The sequence below is a fragment of the Lissotriton helveticus genome, chromosome 3_1 (genome assembly GCF_964261635.1).
Source record: "Lissotriton helveticus chromosome 3_1, aLisHel1.1, whole genome shotgun sequence".
Classification (NCBI taxonomy): domain Eukaryota; kingdom Metazoa; phylum Chordata; class Amphibia; order Caudata; family Salamandridae; genus Lissotriton; species Lissotriton helveticus.
In genome coordinates this window covers 936,578,079-936,594,934 of record NC_136061.1, presented here as the reverse complement: position 1 = coordinate 936,594,934, position 16,856 = coordinate 936,578,079, and the positions used below count along the sequence as shown (strand labels likewise).

At 44.7% G+C, this 16,856-nt stretch overlaps 1 protein-coding gene across 1 annotated transcript in view; it reads right to left on the bottom strand.

Moving 5' to 3' along the window:
• The window catches only part of LOC144823103 (dispanin subfamily A member 2b-like), a 35,125-nt gene extending 18,889 nt beyond the window's left edge, over positions 1–16,236 (bottom strand). The window contains exon 1 of the mRNA XM_078681280.1: positions 15,987–16,236. Within this exon, the coding sequence (XP_078537406.1) occupies positions 15,987–16,175 (189 nt within the window). The 5' untranslated portion in view covers positions 16,176–16,236. The remainder of the gene's footprint in view (positions 1–15,986) is intronic.
• Positions 16,237–16,856: the final 620 nt, after the last annotated feature.

Sequence of the window (16,856 nt, the reverse complement as noted above, 5' to 3'; positions counted from 1 at the left end):
TATGCCTCGGTAAGCAGTTTACAAAGGCATGTAAAAATGCAAATGGTTTTTAAAGACCTGTGCAAAACTCGGGCATGCTGGAGTTAAGACTGCAGACACTGCCCAGTCGAGCCCACAGCAGCTCGAGCTGCACTGCAGCAGCCCAGGCTGAGACACACAACAGGGGAGGCGGGGGGTGAAGCCCTTGTAGTCCTATGGGCCTGGGCAGAAGTGTGACTGAGAATGCGCGACCCCCTTTGTATCACTCCACGGCCCCCCTCGGGGTCACGTCCCACAGTTTGAAGGCCCCTCTTCTAAAATGTTGTTATGTATGCTAAAACCAAAATGAAGGTGTCCTTGTTGATGCTTACGTAAGTCACTCCTATACCTTGGGTCGAGTCTGTGCCATATAAAACTGCACAAAACACAACATAATAAACTGCTTTGCACACTTTTGTCATTGGGCTGCATTTGGGCTACATTTAGGTGTTATTTGTAATTTTTTTCCGGCTCTTTTTTCTCCGGTTGGCATCTTGGAAGACTTATTTGTTATGAAGCTCCCTCATTTTATCATTTACTGCAGTATCCTCAGTAGAAAATGCTTTCAGTTTTCTACTTTGATTCCATCAAGCTGCCGTTCATATGTGCCACACCTTTGGCATAAATTTAGAATGTTAGCACTCTAGTTGCTCATTAGAACACTGTAGTAAAACTGTTGATCACGAGCGAGTTAACTAGGAGTTTGCTTCTGGTGTTCACTGTGCATGTTACAGTTTGCATGTGTTAAAAGTGCATGTTTCAGTCTGTATGTGTCAGCCTGCATGTCAGAATGTTTTAATGAAATAGAAGAGGAAGTTATTAGAGAACTCACCTAAAATGTGTCCTCATTTTTCTTTCTACCGCACTAACTATAATTTCTATGATAAACTGAACCCCCTAATTTTGTTCCTTTCTAAATTAAATGTTTTAAGCTTTACCAGTTTGATTGAATCAAAATGGCTGCAGGTGTGCCATACTTTTGTCATAAGTAACACCATTAGCACTCCAGTTATTCTTTAGAACACTGAGAGGCTGCAGTAGAACACAAGGAAATCACATGTCAAACTTCATTTTCATATGGCTAAGAAAGATAGTGTGTATTTACAGAATATATGCTCTCATTTTAGCTTCTGGAGTACCTTCCATAACGTCTACGGGGAAATGATGAGAAAACAGTTTTCTCTCAAACATGATTCTTGAAATCCCTGCAGAAGGCTTTTCCACAGGGTAAAATTACCTTAGATCACACCATAATTCCTAAAATGTGTATGGTAACAAATGATTTATATTGTAACTCCAATCTGTTATCACCCTTCATAGGTTTTCCTTTTTGTGACGCTCAAAACCTGCCATTCACTACAATGCATTTCAATAGTATGCTATCATGTACATTGGTCCCAAGATGGCTGCCAACACTTCCTGGTTGAAGTGTTGGCAGACAATCAAATTTCAGTAGGATTTTGGGCTGCCAGATATCTATATATTTAAACCAAAGTATCTATGAAACTCCTGATTGGATATACACCAAACCACAAAAAGTGCGCTTTCCGAACCAACATCTAGCTTTCTGTCAAATTTGGTGTAATTCCATTCAGTGATTCGGGCTGTAGTCGTGTTAAAAAAATATGAAAACCCTCAATAGACATAACATTGAGAAAACGAGTTTTGCAACCCCCCTTCTTTCTCAACCCCTGCTTGGCGAATCACCCCGAAATTTTCAACACAGCCGCTGAACCAAAAAAGGGACTTTGTGTGAAAATTTCTTCAAGATTCGTCACGCGGCGCCAATGTTATTGTCGAAACAAAACACACTTTTGCTATGGAAACTTTGGTCCTATCTATAACACTATACCTTTCTCCCTCTACATATTTTGACAGGTGTGCACCTCCATTATATATTTTTGCATATAATCAAAATTACAAGTGACACATCTGGCAATTGGTCTGTGTTTTCTGCAGAGAGACCAAGGGTTGGATGAACCTGTATTTCCAACCCCTTTTTGATCCACTGACAGGCACTGTGAGGAATTCACACTGCATTCGGCCTCAACACCACAGCTCTCCATTGTGGCCCATCCACAACCTGAACTTATACAGCTGCATTGGAGCAACTATTTTCACACTACAGATGAGCAATAAGTTGCATGAAAAAACACTAAAGAATACACCTTCCTGGAAAAAGCAAATACTCATAGGGAAAGCACGAATAAATAAAACGTGAAATGTGAAACAGAAACACATTGCTGTTTCTAGGCTGAGATGGCAGTGTCTGCTTCTGCTGGCTGCAGCTGTGGCCAGTGGTGGGGTAGCAGGTGGGGCCAGGACATTTACAGGTGGGGCACCGGTCCCAGCAGCACCCTTTCCCCCTCCAGCGAAGCCACTTCTGGTAACGCTAAAGCCCGCCTCAGTCTGCAATAGGCTCACCTTCACCGCTGCATTTATATTCCTGAGATGTTTAATCTGCCTGTATTTTACTGCCTTCCTCGACATCCCCAGACTATGTAGACATAGGCCCTTCTATCTCTGTTCATTGGTTGTTCCACATTAGATAGTATTACATCTTTTGTTATCTCACTTGTGACCTTGCTTGGTGAACTGGGCACACTATTGCGGGTTACCCCCAACCAATCAGTACACAATGTTATAGCTTCACCCTTTTTGTCTTCTAATTACCTCTCTCCCATGCACTCCACAATGCCTTGTCACACTGTTTTAAGATTCCGAGGTCACCAGAGAAGACCAGGTGAAGAACCTTCTTAGATGGGATGTATGACGTTACAACGCATACTTTTACAACGCATACCTTTACAACGCATTTTTTACAATGCAACATCCATTACAACGCATTCCATTACAACGCATGCCATTACAACACATTTTTTAAATCTACCTTTAGAACGCATTCCATTACAATGCATACTACCTTTACAACGCATACAACTACAACGCATAACATTACATTGCATGTATGGTAAGTATTGGATAGTGTAGGGGTAAAAATTACTATTCTAACTCCAGGGGGGTGCAACAGTAGGTTAAATGTTGGATAGTGTAGGGGTAGAAATTACTATTCTAACTCCAGGGGGGTGCAACAGTAGGGTAAGTGTTGGATAGTGTAGGGGTAAAAATTACTATTCTAACTCCAGGGGGGTGCAACAGTAGGGTAAGTGTTGGATAGTGTAGGGGTAAAAATTACTATTCTAACTCCAGGGGGGTGCAACAGTCAGGTAAGTGTTGGATAGTGTAGGGGTAAAAATTACTATTCTAACTCCAGGGGGTGCAACAGTAGGGTAAGTGTTGGATAGTGTAAGGGTACTATGCGTTGCAATGTTATGCGTTGTAATGGTATGCGTTGTAATGACATGCGTTGTAGTGGTATGCGTTGTAGTGTCATGCGTTGTAATGGTTGCGTTGTAATGGCATGCGATGTAATGGATGTTGCGTTGTAAAAGTTTCATTGTAATGGTAGTGCGTTGTAAAAGTTGTGTTGTAAAGGTTGTTTCCCCTTAGATGTGATGGCTGCCAATGGCTGTTCTCAACATACCGCTAGCTAGAGTTTCTTCAGACCAACTTTCTTCTAGTACACTAGGCAGGACTGCCTGGTCCCACATGCAATAGAGCTGCTGGAAACACGTTAATTCCCTGGCAATAGACTATTGACACAGAGAAGTCTACCCTTCGCTTCACGTGGACTGTAAAGGTGTAATAAAGCCAGTGCTTTAAATGGGCTGGTACTACCCGGTACGGAGTGCCATCACTTTTTTATTTTGAGAGGGAGAGTACCGGCACTTCTCAAGACAAATGCTATACTTTTAATTGGAGAGTACCGGCACTTCTCAGAAACAAGCAGGTACTCAGGTGCAGAGTACTTGCACTTCTATTTTCCATTTCAGGCACTGCACAAAACCCTTTAGTTGGGCCGGGCTCCTCACGTTATGAGACCATACTATGGTAAAACGTAAGATGTAAGGAGGTTTGAGCCAGGTGTAGAAGCTGCATTGCTATGTGGGGTAAATTCTCAAACACCATGCAAAACTAGTTCCAATTCAGGAAAACACAATTTCACTAAGACAGCCCACCTACAGGTTAGTAGCGCAAGAGCTATACAGAAAGCCACTCCAGAAAACGCCTATTTAGGATCAGCAGTACCGGTGCAACACTTTACTCAGGCAAACACCGACTAAAGACACCAAACAAATCTAATACAATAAAAAAATTAATCAGGATTACATAGGACCAAAATGACAAAACCTGGATCAGTCACTGAAAAGACATAGATTTTCAAAGTAACAGCATCATTTCACACTTCAGTGCACATGATAGGTGCATGCAGGCAGGAGCAATTCACAGCTTTCAAACTTCACAGAGTTTCCTCTGGATACCAGCTCTCCTCTGAGTGAGTGGGAGTGAGCCTTGTTACTCACTTTCAAGTGGTAGCGAGAATCTTCCCACGGACCAGTGGTAAACCAGTAAAAACTGATCCGTTTCACAAAAGGTGTCGTCTTGTGTGCCTTTTATGTCCCAGTGGGCTTCAAGGAGATCAGCTCTCTCTGACTCTCTTTTAAAAACACATGGTTCTTGGTTGGGGTGGCCACCACCCTTCCCCTCTCTTCCAGTAGTCTCTGCTCTCCTCCAGCATCCTGCATCACATGCATTTGTGGTCTGGCTGTCCTCCTGACTTGTCCAGACCTCCAGCTGCGCTCCGTCTCTTGGGAACACTCAGAAGTCTGGGCTCCATTAGCCATGTAACCAACATAACCTCCAGCTGCTTCCATGTGGTTGAAGCCTGTGCCAAGCTAGTCACGAATCCCTTGCCTTGCAAGTCATGAAGGCTGTCAGTGCAAACCCAGAGCTTTAATCTCAAACACCATCAGATATACAAGTCAATACTCTGATCTTCCATCCCCAGTCTCTCCCAAGTTTTCTGCTTTTTTATCACTTGTTGCTAAACCTCTCTACAGTGATTGGTCAGTTAGAAACTCTTCAAAATATCACATCTTTGAATGGTAAAAAGTGAGATGCCCCCAGCAAGAACATTTACACTCATTCCCTCCGTTGTCAAACCCTGCTGCTTGGTTTCATCACGTATGAACCCAGCCTGCACTGTACATCATGTCTCTTAGCAGGAGCCTTTGAAGAATACAGAGCTGAGCTGGCCCAGCCTCCTCCTGCAAATTATGTTTCTGTTTTGTCTCTGTCAGAGCCAGGTCTGGTGGCCGTGGAGCAATCAGGGGCTACTGGGCTACAGATGTGGAGACTGGGGGTGTTTGCCTCTGATGATGTGTGGTCCTTTCTTCTATGACTCTGCAAACTGGGCCTAGGCAACCCCTTCAGCATTTGAATTTCTGTGGTAGTGATGGAGAGCCCTCACATGCTTCTCGGGGAGGTTAAAGTGGGATTACACGTCTTGTCAGTAGTCTTTCTTCAGTGGTGCAGACTGCTTAGGCACACTTGGGACAAGTGCCACAGTCTGCCAAGGCAGCATCCATTTGGGCACACTTGGACGACTGCCATGGACTGCGACAGCAGGTCTCTACTGGGTGATCTACTGGGGCACACTTTGGCATTGCTGCAGGTCATCGGCTTCACTGATGATGACCGTCTCTGAGCCAGGAGCACACCAGGCATGCTTTCAGGGGTCTTTGTTAGACAAACCCACAGTAGAGGGATCAGCTGCTCTTGCCTGCACTAGTAGTGAGCTCCTCCGATAGGGCTGACTCATTCCTTCCATCTTCTTCCAAGGAGGATTCTCCAGTTGTTCCAGGGCAGGGAAAGGGTTTCCTCCAGAAGAGACTCCTGGTAATATTCACCCCCCTCTGGGAAGCCGGCTGTCAGGCAGACACCAGCTTGGTGGCTCAGTAGTCTTCTGGGTGCTCTGCAGAGCAATGAAAGAATGAGGACAACAGCTTCCACTTTTGTAGGGGTACAGCAGACAGGGGATGTGTATTCTGTGACTACACTTTTAGGACTAGTCTGGGTCGGTTCCCTTTTCATGTGTCCTTCTCAGGCTGTCTTTCAGTCTCAGGGTTTGTCTAGAGTGATGCGCCTCATGACAGGTCGTCCCTAGGTTGGATCACCCACAAGAAAGGCACAACGAGGTGTTCGTCTGCACCTGACTATCAACAGCCACACCTGACAGTAATCAGGAAGAGAGACAACAGGCTGACATTTTTTAAAGGACCCTTCACACTCTGACCAACAAGGACTATAGTACCACCCTTCACCTCCACCATCTTCCACACTGCAGTACTGGAACCCACATGCCTCCTTCACTCTGGTTCACTCAGACACACACTAAACGTGTAACACGTAAATCACACACATGCATCCCTGCATGCCTCCTTCACTCTCGTTCACTCAAGACACATACTAAGTGTTTAACACATAGATCACACACATGCATACCTCCATGCCTCCTTCACTCTGGTTCACTCAGACACACACTAAACATGTAACGCGTCGATCACCCACATGCATACCTCCATGCCTCCTTCACTCTGGTTCACTCAACACACATACTAAACGTGTAACACATAGATCACACACATGCATACCTCCATGCCTCCTTCACTCTGGTTCACTCAGACACACACTAAACATGTAACGCGTCGATCACCCACATGCATACCTCCATGCCTCCTTCACTCTGGTTCACTCAACACACATACTAAACGTGTAACACATAGATCACACACATGCATACCTCCATGCCTCCTTCACTCTGGTTCACTCAAGACACATACTAAACGTGTAACACATAGATCACACACATGCATACCTCCATGCCTCCTTCACTCTGGTTCACTCAAGACACATACTAAACGTGTAACACATAGATCACACACATGCATACCTCCATGCCTCCTTCACTCTGGTTCACTCAAGACGCATACTAAGCGTGTAACACGTAGATCACACACATGCATACCTCCATGCCTCCTTCACTCTGGTTCACTCAGACACACACTAAACATGTAACGCGTCGATCACCCACATGCATACCTCCATGCCTCCTTCACTCTGGTTCACTCAAGACACATACTAAACGTGTAACACATAGATCACACACATGCATACCTCCATGCCTCCTTCACTCTGGTTCACTCAAGACACATACTAAGTGTTTAACACATAGATCACACACATGCATACCTCCATGCCTCCTTCACTCTGGTTCACTCAGACACACACTAAACATGTAACGCGTCGATCACCCACATGCATACCTCCATGCCTCCTTCACTCTGGTTCACTCAACACACATACTAAACGTGTAACACATAGATCACACACATGCATACCTCCATGCCTCCTTCACTCTGGTTCACTCAAGACACATACTAAACGTGTAACACATAGATCACACACATGCATACCTCCATGCCTCCTTCACTCTGGTTCACTCAAGACACATACTAAACGTGTAACACATAGATCACACACATGCATACCTCCATGCCTCCTTCACTCTCGTTCACTCAAGACACATACTAAGTGTTTAACACATAGATCACACACATGCATACCTCCATGCCTCCTTCACTCTGGTTCACTCAGACACACACTAAACATGTAACGCGTCGATCACCCACATGCATACCTCCATGCCTCCTTCACTCTGGTTCACTCAACACACATACTAAACGTGTAACACATAGATCACACACATGCATACCTCCATGCCTCCTTCACTCTGGTTCACTCAAGACACATACTAAACGTGTAACACATAGATCACACACATGCATACCTCCATGCCTCCTTCACTCTGGTTCACTCAAGACACATACTAAACGTGTAACACATAGATCACACACATGCATACCTCCATGCCTCCTTCACTCTGGTTCACTCAAGACGCATACTAAGCGTGTAACACGTAGATCACACACATGCATACCTCCATGCCTCCTTCACTCTGGTTCACTCAGACACACACTAAACATGTAACGCGTCGATCACCCACATGCATACCTCCATGCCTCCTTCACTCTGGTTCACTCAAGACACATACTAAACGTGTAACACATAGATCACACACATGCATACCTCCATGCCTCCTTCACTCTGGTTCACTCAAGACACATACTAAACGTGTAACACATAGATCACACACATGCATACCTCCATGCCTCCTTCACTCTGGTTCACTCAAGACACATACTAAACGTGTAACACATAGATCACACACATGCATACCTCCATGCCTCCTTCACTCTGGTTCACTCAAGACACATACTAAACGTGTAACACATAGATCACACACATGCATACCTCCATGCCTCCTTCACTCTGGTTCACTCAAGACGCATACTAAGCGTGTAACACGTAGATCACACACATGCATACCTCCATGCCTCCTTCACTCTGGTTCACTCAGACACACACTAAACATGTAACGCGTCGATCACCCACATGCATACCTCCATGCCTCCTTCACTCTGGTTCACTCAAGACACATACTAAACGTGTAACACATAGATCACACACATGCATACCTCCATGCCTCCTTCACTCTGGTTCACTCAAGACACATACTAAGTGTTTAACACATAGATCACACACATGCATACCTCCATGCCTCCTTCACTCTGGTTCACTCAGACACACACTAAACATGTAACGCGTCGATCACCCACATGCATACCTCCATGCCTCCTTCACTCTGGTTCACTCAACACACATACTAAACGTGTAACACATAGATCACACACATGCATACCTCCATGCCTCCTTCACTCTGGTTCACTCAAGACACATACTAAACGTGTAACACATAGATCACACACATGCATACCTCCATGCCTCCTTCACTCTGGTTCACTCAAGACACATACTAAACGTGTAACACATAGATCACACACATGCATACCTCCATGCCTCCTTCACTCTCGTTCACTCAAGACACATACTAAGTGTTTAACACATAGATCACACACATGCATACCTCCATGCCTCCTTCACTCTGGTTCACTCAGACACACACTAAACATGTAACGCGTCGATCACCCACATGCATACCTCCATGCCTCCTTCACTCTGGTTCACTCAACACACATACTAAACGTGTAACACATAGATCACACACATGCATACCTCCATGCCTCCTTCACTCTGGTTCACTCAGACACACACTAAACATGTAACGCGTCGATCACCCACATGCATACCTCCATGCCTCCTTCACTCTGGTTCACTCAACACACATACTAAACGTGTAACACATAGATCACACACATGCATACCTCCATGCCTCCTTCACTCTGGTTCACTCAAGACACATACTAAACGTGTAACACATAGATCACACACATGCATACCTCCATGCCTCCTTCACTCTGGTTCACTCAAGACACATACTAAACGTGTAACACATAGATCACACACATGCATACCTCCATGCCTCCTTCACTCTGGTTCACTCAAGACGCATACTAAGCGTGTAACACGTAGATCACACACATGCATACCTCCATGCCTCCTTCACTCTGGTTCACTCAGACACACACTAAACATGTAACGCGTCGATCACCCACATGCATACCTCCATGCCTCCTTCACTCTGGTTCACTCAAGACACATACTAAACGTGTAACACATAGATCACACACATGCATACCTCCATGCCTCCTTCACTCTGGTTCACTCAAGACACATACTAAGTGTTTAACACATAGATCACACACATGCATACCTCCATGCCTCCTTCACTCTGGTTCACTCAGACACACACTAAACATGTAACGCGTCGATCACCCACATGCATACCTCCATGCCTCCTTCACTCTGGTTCACTCAACACACATACTAAACGTGTAACACATAGATCACACACATGCATACCTCCATGCCTCCTTCACTCTGGTTCACTCAAGACACATACTAAACGTGTAACACATAGATCACACACATGCATACCTCCATGCCTCCTTCACTCTGGTTCACTCAAGACACATACTAAACGTGTAACACATAGATCACACACATGCATACCTCCATGCCTCCTTCACTCTCGTTCACTCAAGACACATACTAAGTGTTTAACACATAGATCACACACATGCATACCTCCATGCCTCCTTCACTCTGGTTCACTCAGACACACACTAAACATGTAACGCGTCGATCACCCACATGCATACCTCCATGCCTCCTTCACTCTGGTTCACTCAACACACATACTAAACGTGTAACACATAGATCACACACATGCATACCTCCATGCCTCCTTCACTCTGGTTCACTCAAGACACATACTAAACGTGTAACACATAGATCACACACATGCATACCTCCATGCCTCCTTCACTCTGGTTCACTCAAGACACATACTAAACGTGTAACACATAGATCACACACATGCATACCTCCATGCCTCCTTCACTCTGGTTCACTCAAGACGCATACTAAGCGTGTAACACGTAGATCACACACATGCATACCTCCATGCCTCCTTCACTCTGGTTCACTCAGACACACACTAAACATGTAACGCGTCGATCACCCACATGCATACCTCCATGCCTCCTTCACTCTGGTTCACTCAAGACACATACTAAACGTGTAACACATAGATCACACACATGCATACCTCCATGCCTCCTTCACTCTGGTTCACTCAAGACACATACTAAACGTGTAACACATAGATCACACACATGCATACCTCCATGCCTCCTTCACTCTGGTTCACTCAAGACACATACTAAACGTGTAACACATAGATCACACACATGCATACCTCCATGCCTCCTTCACTCTGGTTCACTCAAGACACATACTAAACGTGTAACACATAGATCACACACATGCATACCTCCATGCCTCCTTCACTCTGGTTCACTCAAGACGCATACTAAGCGTGTAACACGTAGATCACAGCATGCATACATAGACACAGGCACGTGGGATGTTAGTGCAAGAATCCGGCAGAACTTTATAAGAGCTGACTGGTAGATCATCACTTCTGTGACGTATATAAAAGGGTTGGTTAATAGAGCCCAGTATGCCTCCATGACTGCTCTACATGCTTGACCCCGGTGACAGGGACTGCCAAAGGGTGTATGGTCTCTTGTTTATTAATCCTGCATGATGCCCACCAAGTTGCACCGCGTTGACCCCAGAAAGTAGGAAGCAAGTCATTGGGAAGGAGATGTGGCCTAATAGCTGGCACTATCACCTTTGAAAATGGGAGTCACTGGAACCCGGGCCTTATCTCAAACATCCTGGGATTCTGGGAAAATTACTTTATCTCCCTGTGCCTCAAAAAATAATAAAAATGTGTAAATGTGTCTGGTTCTTTTGTAAAGTGTTGTGAGGCCCTCAGACTATGTTTGTGCCATACGAAAACGTTTAAAAAAATCCCTCAAAAAATAAGTGGAAATCTAATTAACCAAGACAATAATGTCATTTAATCACTAGTAGGTTTGACGCAACCATATTGTTGGAGTACGAACTGCAAAGCCATCAAATAGGCATGACAATCAGTGATTTTGAATGCATGTTGATCATGTTCATCTACTTGTCATTGTAAAGCAGTAAATGTTTGGGTTAATATATAAGCATTCATTTACAACAAGAATGTTCACATTCAATAAAGCCTACCATTTAATAAAACACTCAATAATGCAATTGATTCAAGATACCTGGCACAGCTGATTTCCTTTATATTCAGAACACAGCAGGTTAATGTTAGTGATGACATATCATGTTCAATGCACTTATTTGTGATAAATTATGAAGAGGGCGCCATGGACATAAGTACAGTTTTACATATAGTCAGAAGTATTTGATTCAGTTTTATTTTTTATTAGTGCCTTGAAGCAGCCTCCTTTCTGTGAGTGCTGCACAAAACCTACTAAGTCACTAAGAGAAATATGAAAAGAGCATCTTGAATTAATTGTAACCATTGTAAATCACACGTATATTATCGAGGGTAGTTTTCCAATGAAATGACTCAAAAAAACAAGATAGTTGGCACATGAAAAAAAATAGTTGGTATATAGAAAAGAGGCTCTTTCTCCAATGAGTAAAACAAATGTTCAATCTATAATGTGGTGCTGCTTTGGCAACAATGATTCGTAAAATAAATAATGCCATTCAAATACAGCCTTGTGTGTCTCTGACCCCTTGCAGCGTCCTTTGGATATGGGAAGTGCTCCCTCCCCAGGTCTATAGTAAACATACACTTTATATACAGCGCTGGACACTGGGCTGCGCTCTTTACTCCTACTCTTCACACCCCTGCCTTCTCCCTCAGCCAAGTCAGCCCAGGATAAACCATGTGAAAGGTCCTGGGCTCTCGGCTTCCACAAACCCTTGTAACCAGGCGTCTGTGCTCATCCTTCCCCAGTGTGGCTCCACACAGCAGAGATGGGCGGGACGCTGAAGGCTGCAGGGCCAGATGCCTGGCTGTGGCTCAGCTCAAGTCCTCTTGACTTTCAGACCCGAAATGAGCCGAGTTTTCATGTGGTTTCTGCCTGCCACACACACACTACCCACATGCACAAAGAATGAAAGACAAACATTAACTTTGATATAAACCATGAGTGACAAGTGGCTGAATTGTGCAATGTGGAACCAGAAAGCCTCAATCAATCCCGGCTTCTCCCTGCTGGATCAAATTGTGTGATTCAACGCAAATATTTTACTTTACCATGCCTCCTTATTCTTCGTTATTGCACATGAGAATGTCTTGAATGAGGTGAGTTCGAGATATGTGCTATCCAAAACCAACTTCTGTGTTTGATTCAATAGACAAAATGTTGTTCCATGTATATCCAAGCCTTATAGGGTGTACATGTCAACTGACTTGCCTCCTAGTTCACTAATGACATCGTCATCTAAATGGGGAGAAGTAGGGGGAGTGCAAAAAATATTTTTTAATTTGTGTTTAAATATATTCAATTTTAATAAACGTCCTTCAATGCCATGATATAATCTGATGTAGCAAGGTGAAGTGCCTCCGCATGTTAAAGAAATACACTTTTTTTAATTTGAAGGGACGTTATCATATTTTCACGCGATGTTTGTTGCACGATTTACATGCCAAACATTTGCATGGCTCCGCTTGTGCATGGGCCATTATAGCTAGGCCAGAGCGTTAGCTCGGATCTGGCTCAGCTAGCCTTGTTAATTTGTTGACTTGGCCACCTCTACCTCACAGTTCCCTTCAGTGTGAGCTCCTCACACTGCCCACTGATTATCCTTGTAGTTCCCTCAAGTGCGAGCTCCCATGTGAGCAGTGCTTAATTTGAGCTGGTGGTTTCCGGTGTTCAGCACTGGCACTTAATTGTCATCACCCGCTATTCAACAGTCTGCCACAAGGTGGTGCTGTCTGGAGGATTTAGAGATGACCACAACAACAGTTAATTATGACTTCAATATACATTAAAATGACTATTACCGGTCACCCAATTCATTCTTATAGCTTTGGGGGCCTGAAATAGTCTGGATCATCACACTTGTAGGAGTGTGATGGTTAGTAGTTGTGTTGTTACTATCATTGGCAGCATAGCAGGGGCAATATGTGGTGCAAAATTCAGTGACCGCCTGACGCGAGCTCTGGCACTTATTTTTTTACAAATGAATCACTGCTTGTGAGTCCAGCACAGTGAAACACTGAAGAGAGCAGCTTACTCTGCTCACCAATGAGGCCCTATCTCACCACATGTCGGTGCGGATTTCTTATAACACTCACCAGTTCGAGCTGCTGGCACTAGTCACCAGTGTGTGGGCTACTTTCACTGACAGGTGTAAAGAGCTTTAAATCGTCCTCAATCACTGCCCAGTGGAACTGCTTGTAAGTGCAAGGACTTATCACTGGCGTCTGTTCAAGTTTCTCACTACTGAGTATCTTCATGTGATATCTTTAGATTGTAGAGACGTTCTAATTGGTTAAGCTTTATAAATAAGGTGCAGCAACATGTTGATTGAATTAGTCCGCGTGCTGCATTAATATGGGGAATAACGGAGAATCTTTGGCGAATGAGTGTGTTGTTGGTTGTGACGTGCAGATTGTAGACCAGCACCCACTTGTGATGCCCAACATTTCAAGCTCCTGAGGTGTAGGTATATCAGGAGATGTACCACTTGGCCCCTCAATTGCGCTTGATATCCTTTGCGCTAGGATTTGAAACGATGCCAGTTCAAGCTATTTAAGTACATCTGGCTTTCTACGAAAATCTGCTCCTCCTATGGACGCGCCTTGCATGCATTACCTGTGGACGGAGCAAAAGCGGTCGGGCGCAGCACGAGGGTTGTCAGTCCAAAATAACCTTTGCACGTGAAACCTGATCCGTGACGGTTAGTACTGTTTGTGGCGCTTCTCGTCCCTCTAGGTCAACTACTTAATATATATAGCCCATTGCATTTTAATGTTTAATTTAATGTGTTAATTTAGTCGTACATTATAACGTATTTAGAATACCTGAGCCCTCTTTGGTTGGATTTATGGAGGAATCATGCATGTTAAAACGTTTTCGTGTGTCTAAACAAACGTGATAAAGCGGTAAAGTATTTGTGTTAAATATGTTATTTAATGAACATCAATAACAAAAGGGAACGAATTAATTATCTAAGCGTTCTTTCTTTTTTAAACTATCAAATTATCCTCGTCTGCTTCATAAAAATCGTCTCACGTCGCTCTCCAGTGATTTTTTCCCCCACACTGCTACGGTACTACTGGTGCAAGCTTCTCACTCCGCTCTCTGGTAAGATCCGCTCGGGGCTCACTACTGCCAGCTTCTCACACTACTCCCCAGGGCAACGTGTTCGCATCAGCTGCCATAGAATCCCCCCTTCCCCGTCACACCGCGGTTGTGACTGCTGGGCTGGGTCAGAGTAGAACAAGGGTATGACAGGTGGTGATCTGGCACAGGGCCGATTTAGCACTATTGGCGCCCTCTGTGACAATGTTTGTTGGCGCCCCCCCCACTGACCACGCTGCTACAGATTCCCTCACTACCACCATTTAACAGTGCCCCTCAAGTCTCCGTACCAGTCTCTCCGATTCATTTAGTTTTATAGCGCCACTCATACCAGTGTGACCCTCAGGGCACTTTACATCAAATGTTACATAAAACAGAGGATTACAAGATGTAGGAGTCACGTGTCATCCATACTAGTAGGTGGTATAGCGTGAGTCCTTGGTCTGGAAAAGCACAAATTCAGAATTTAAAACATAACACTAATTGTTAGGGGTTCTCTTAATTAATAATAATTATGTCATTTCTACCCAAATGAACCATCTTTGCATTAGGTTAAGAAAAGACCAGACCAAAAACGTGTAGGTCTAATATACACCTTGCGGGTTGAATACAGCTCTTTGATCACTACAGTTAATAGCTCATTGTTCCAGATTAGGATTTTAATTTATAAAGTGCAAGTAACAAAAAGATCTCTCTGACAAAAGCAGTGACCCATTGACCTATTAACAATATATGCACTTTGTGGTCTGCATGGCACACATTCTTAGCAGCAGGCATATTAACCTTCTGAGCTACTTTACCAGGAGTCAAACTTCCACCAGACAAAACTTCATCTCTCTCCAGGAAGAACATTAATCAACAGAGTTATCTTGACATTTTTATTGATGTCTGAAAATTTCTGGAGGCAAGGAACGCGGCAGCAGGTGCTTTTCAAGCCATAATATATTTGCAAACAGGGCGCCCCCCACACCAAGTCAAAGCCCGGTGCGGTAGCACCGTTCGCACTGCCCTAGAGCCGGCCCTAACCCGGACGGTTAATCATACCCTCGAACTTCACGAACAGAGGTGGCGGGGGATTGTGCGGAGAGTCGGAGGGCGAGAGAAGGAGGGTGAAGGCGGTGTCTGATTGGCCGGGTGCAGTTATTGTACGAGGGTTAGTTCGGGGTCGTTGCCCAGAGCTGCAGAGGTATGAGAGCAGTGTAGTCAGGATTACGAGGATGCAGTGGGTACCTAAGGGCTGATTCCAGGTGGGATACTCACCTTGATAGAGTAGACGAGCGCCACGAAGCCCAAGCAGCAGACGTTGCAGAACATGGCGTTGAAGAAGGACCAGAGGACATAGTCTCGCTGACTGGGCACCAAGTATGCAGAACTGCCTTGCATTTGGTGGGAGGATGGAGGGACGTAGACCACCGCAGGGGGCGCATTCACTGTGTAAGGCGCCGACATCTCCGGGATAGGACGAGTGCTGTCTCAGAGGGATGGAAGAGCAGATTTGCGTTCTCTGCACAGTGCCACTTTTATACCCAGGGGGTGGGTGGCTCAGAAAACACACCATGGGCCTGTCTGCGAGGAAATGTCTCTCCATCATTGCACCAACTTAGATGGTTGGGTAAGAGCGAGTGTGGTAACACTTACACAACCAGAGTGAGGGTGAGCGGGGGCAGAGGAGAGAATAGAAGAGAGAAAATGAAATACTAGGGAAGGCAAGACAATGTGAGACACAACCACACTACCAGCAAGATCACAACCATGTACAGAAACGTCATCCCACAACCGTTCCCCTTGAATCTCAGCAGAAGTCTCCCGGTGACAAACGAAGAAGGCACAATAACCACATGGGACACCATCAGCACAGAGGAAACCACAGCAACCATGAAGACTGTAGCAGTGGTGGTGAAGTAATCAGGAGATTTCAAATACGATTAAGAGTATGTTTATTCCTGGGAACGCAGGAACCCACGTCCTGCATGTCCTGCCTCCAAGGAATCCAGGCTGCAACTGACTGCTGTAGCTGGGTGCCATGGAGAAGGAATACTGATCGTGAGCTAAAACAAATATCAACATACACAAATAATAAACACAGTGAAAGACAGCGAATAATGTACCAAGAAAGTAATACCTGAAATG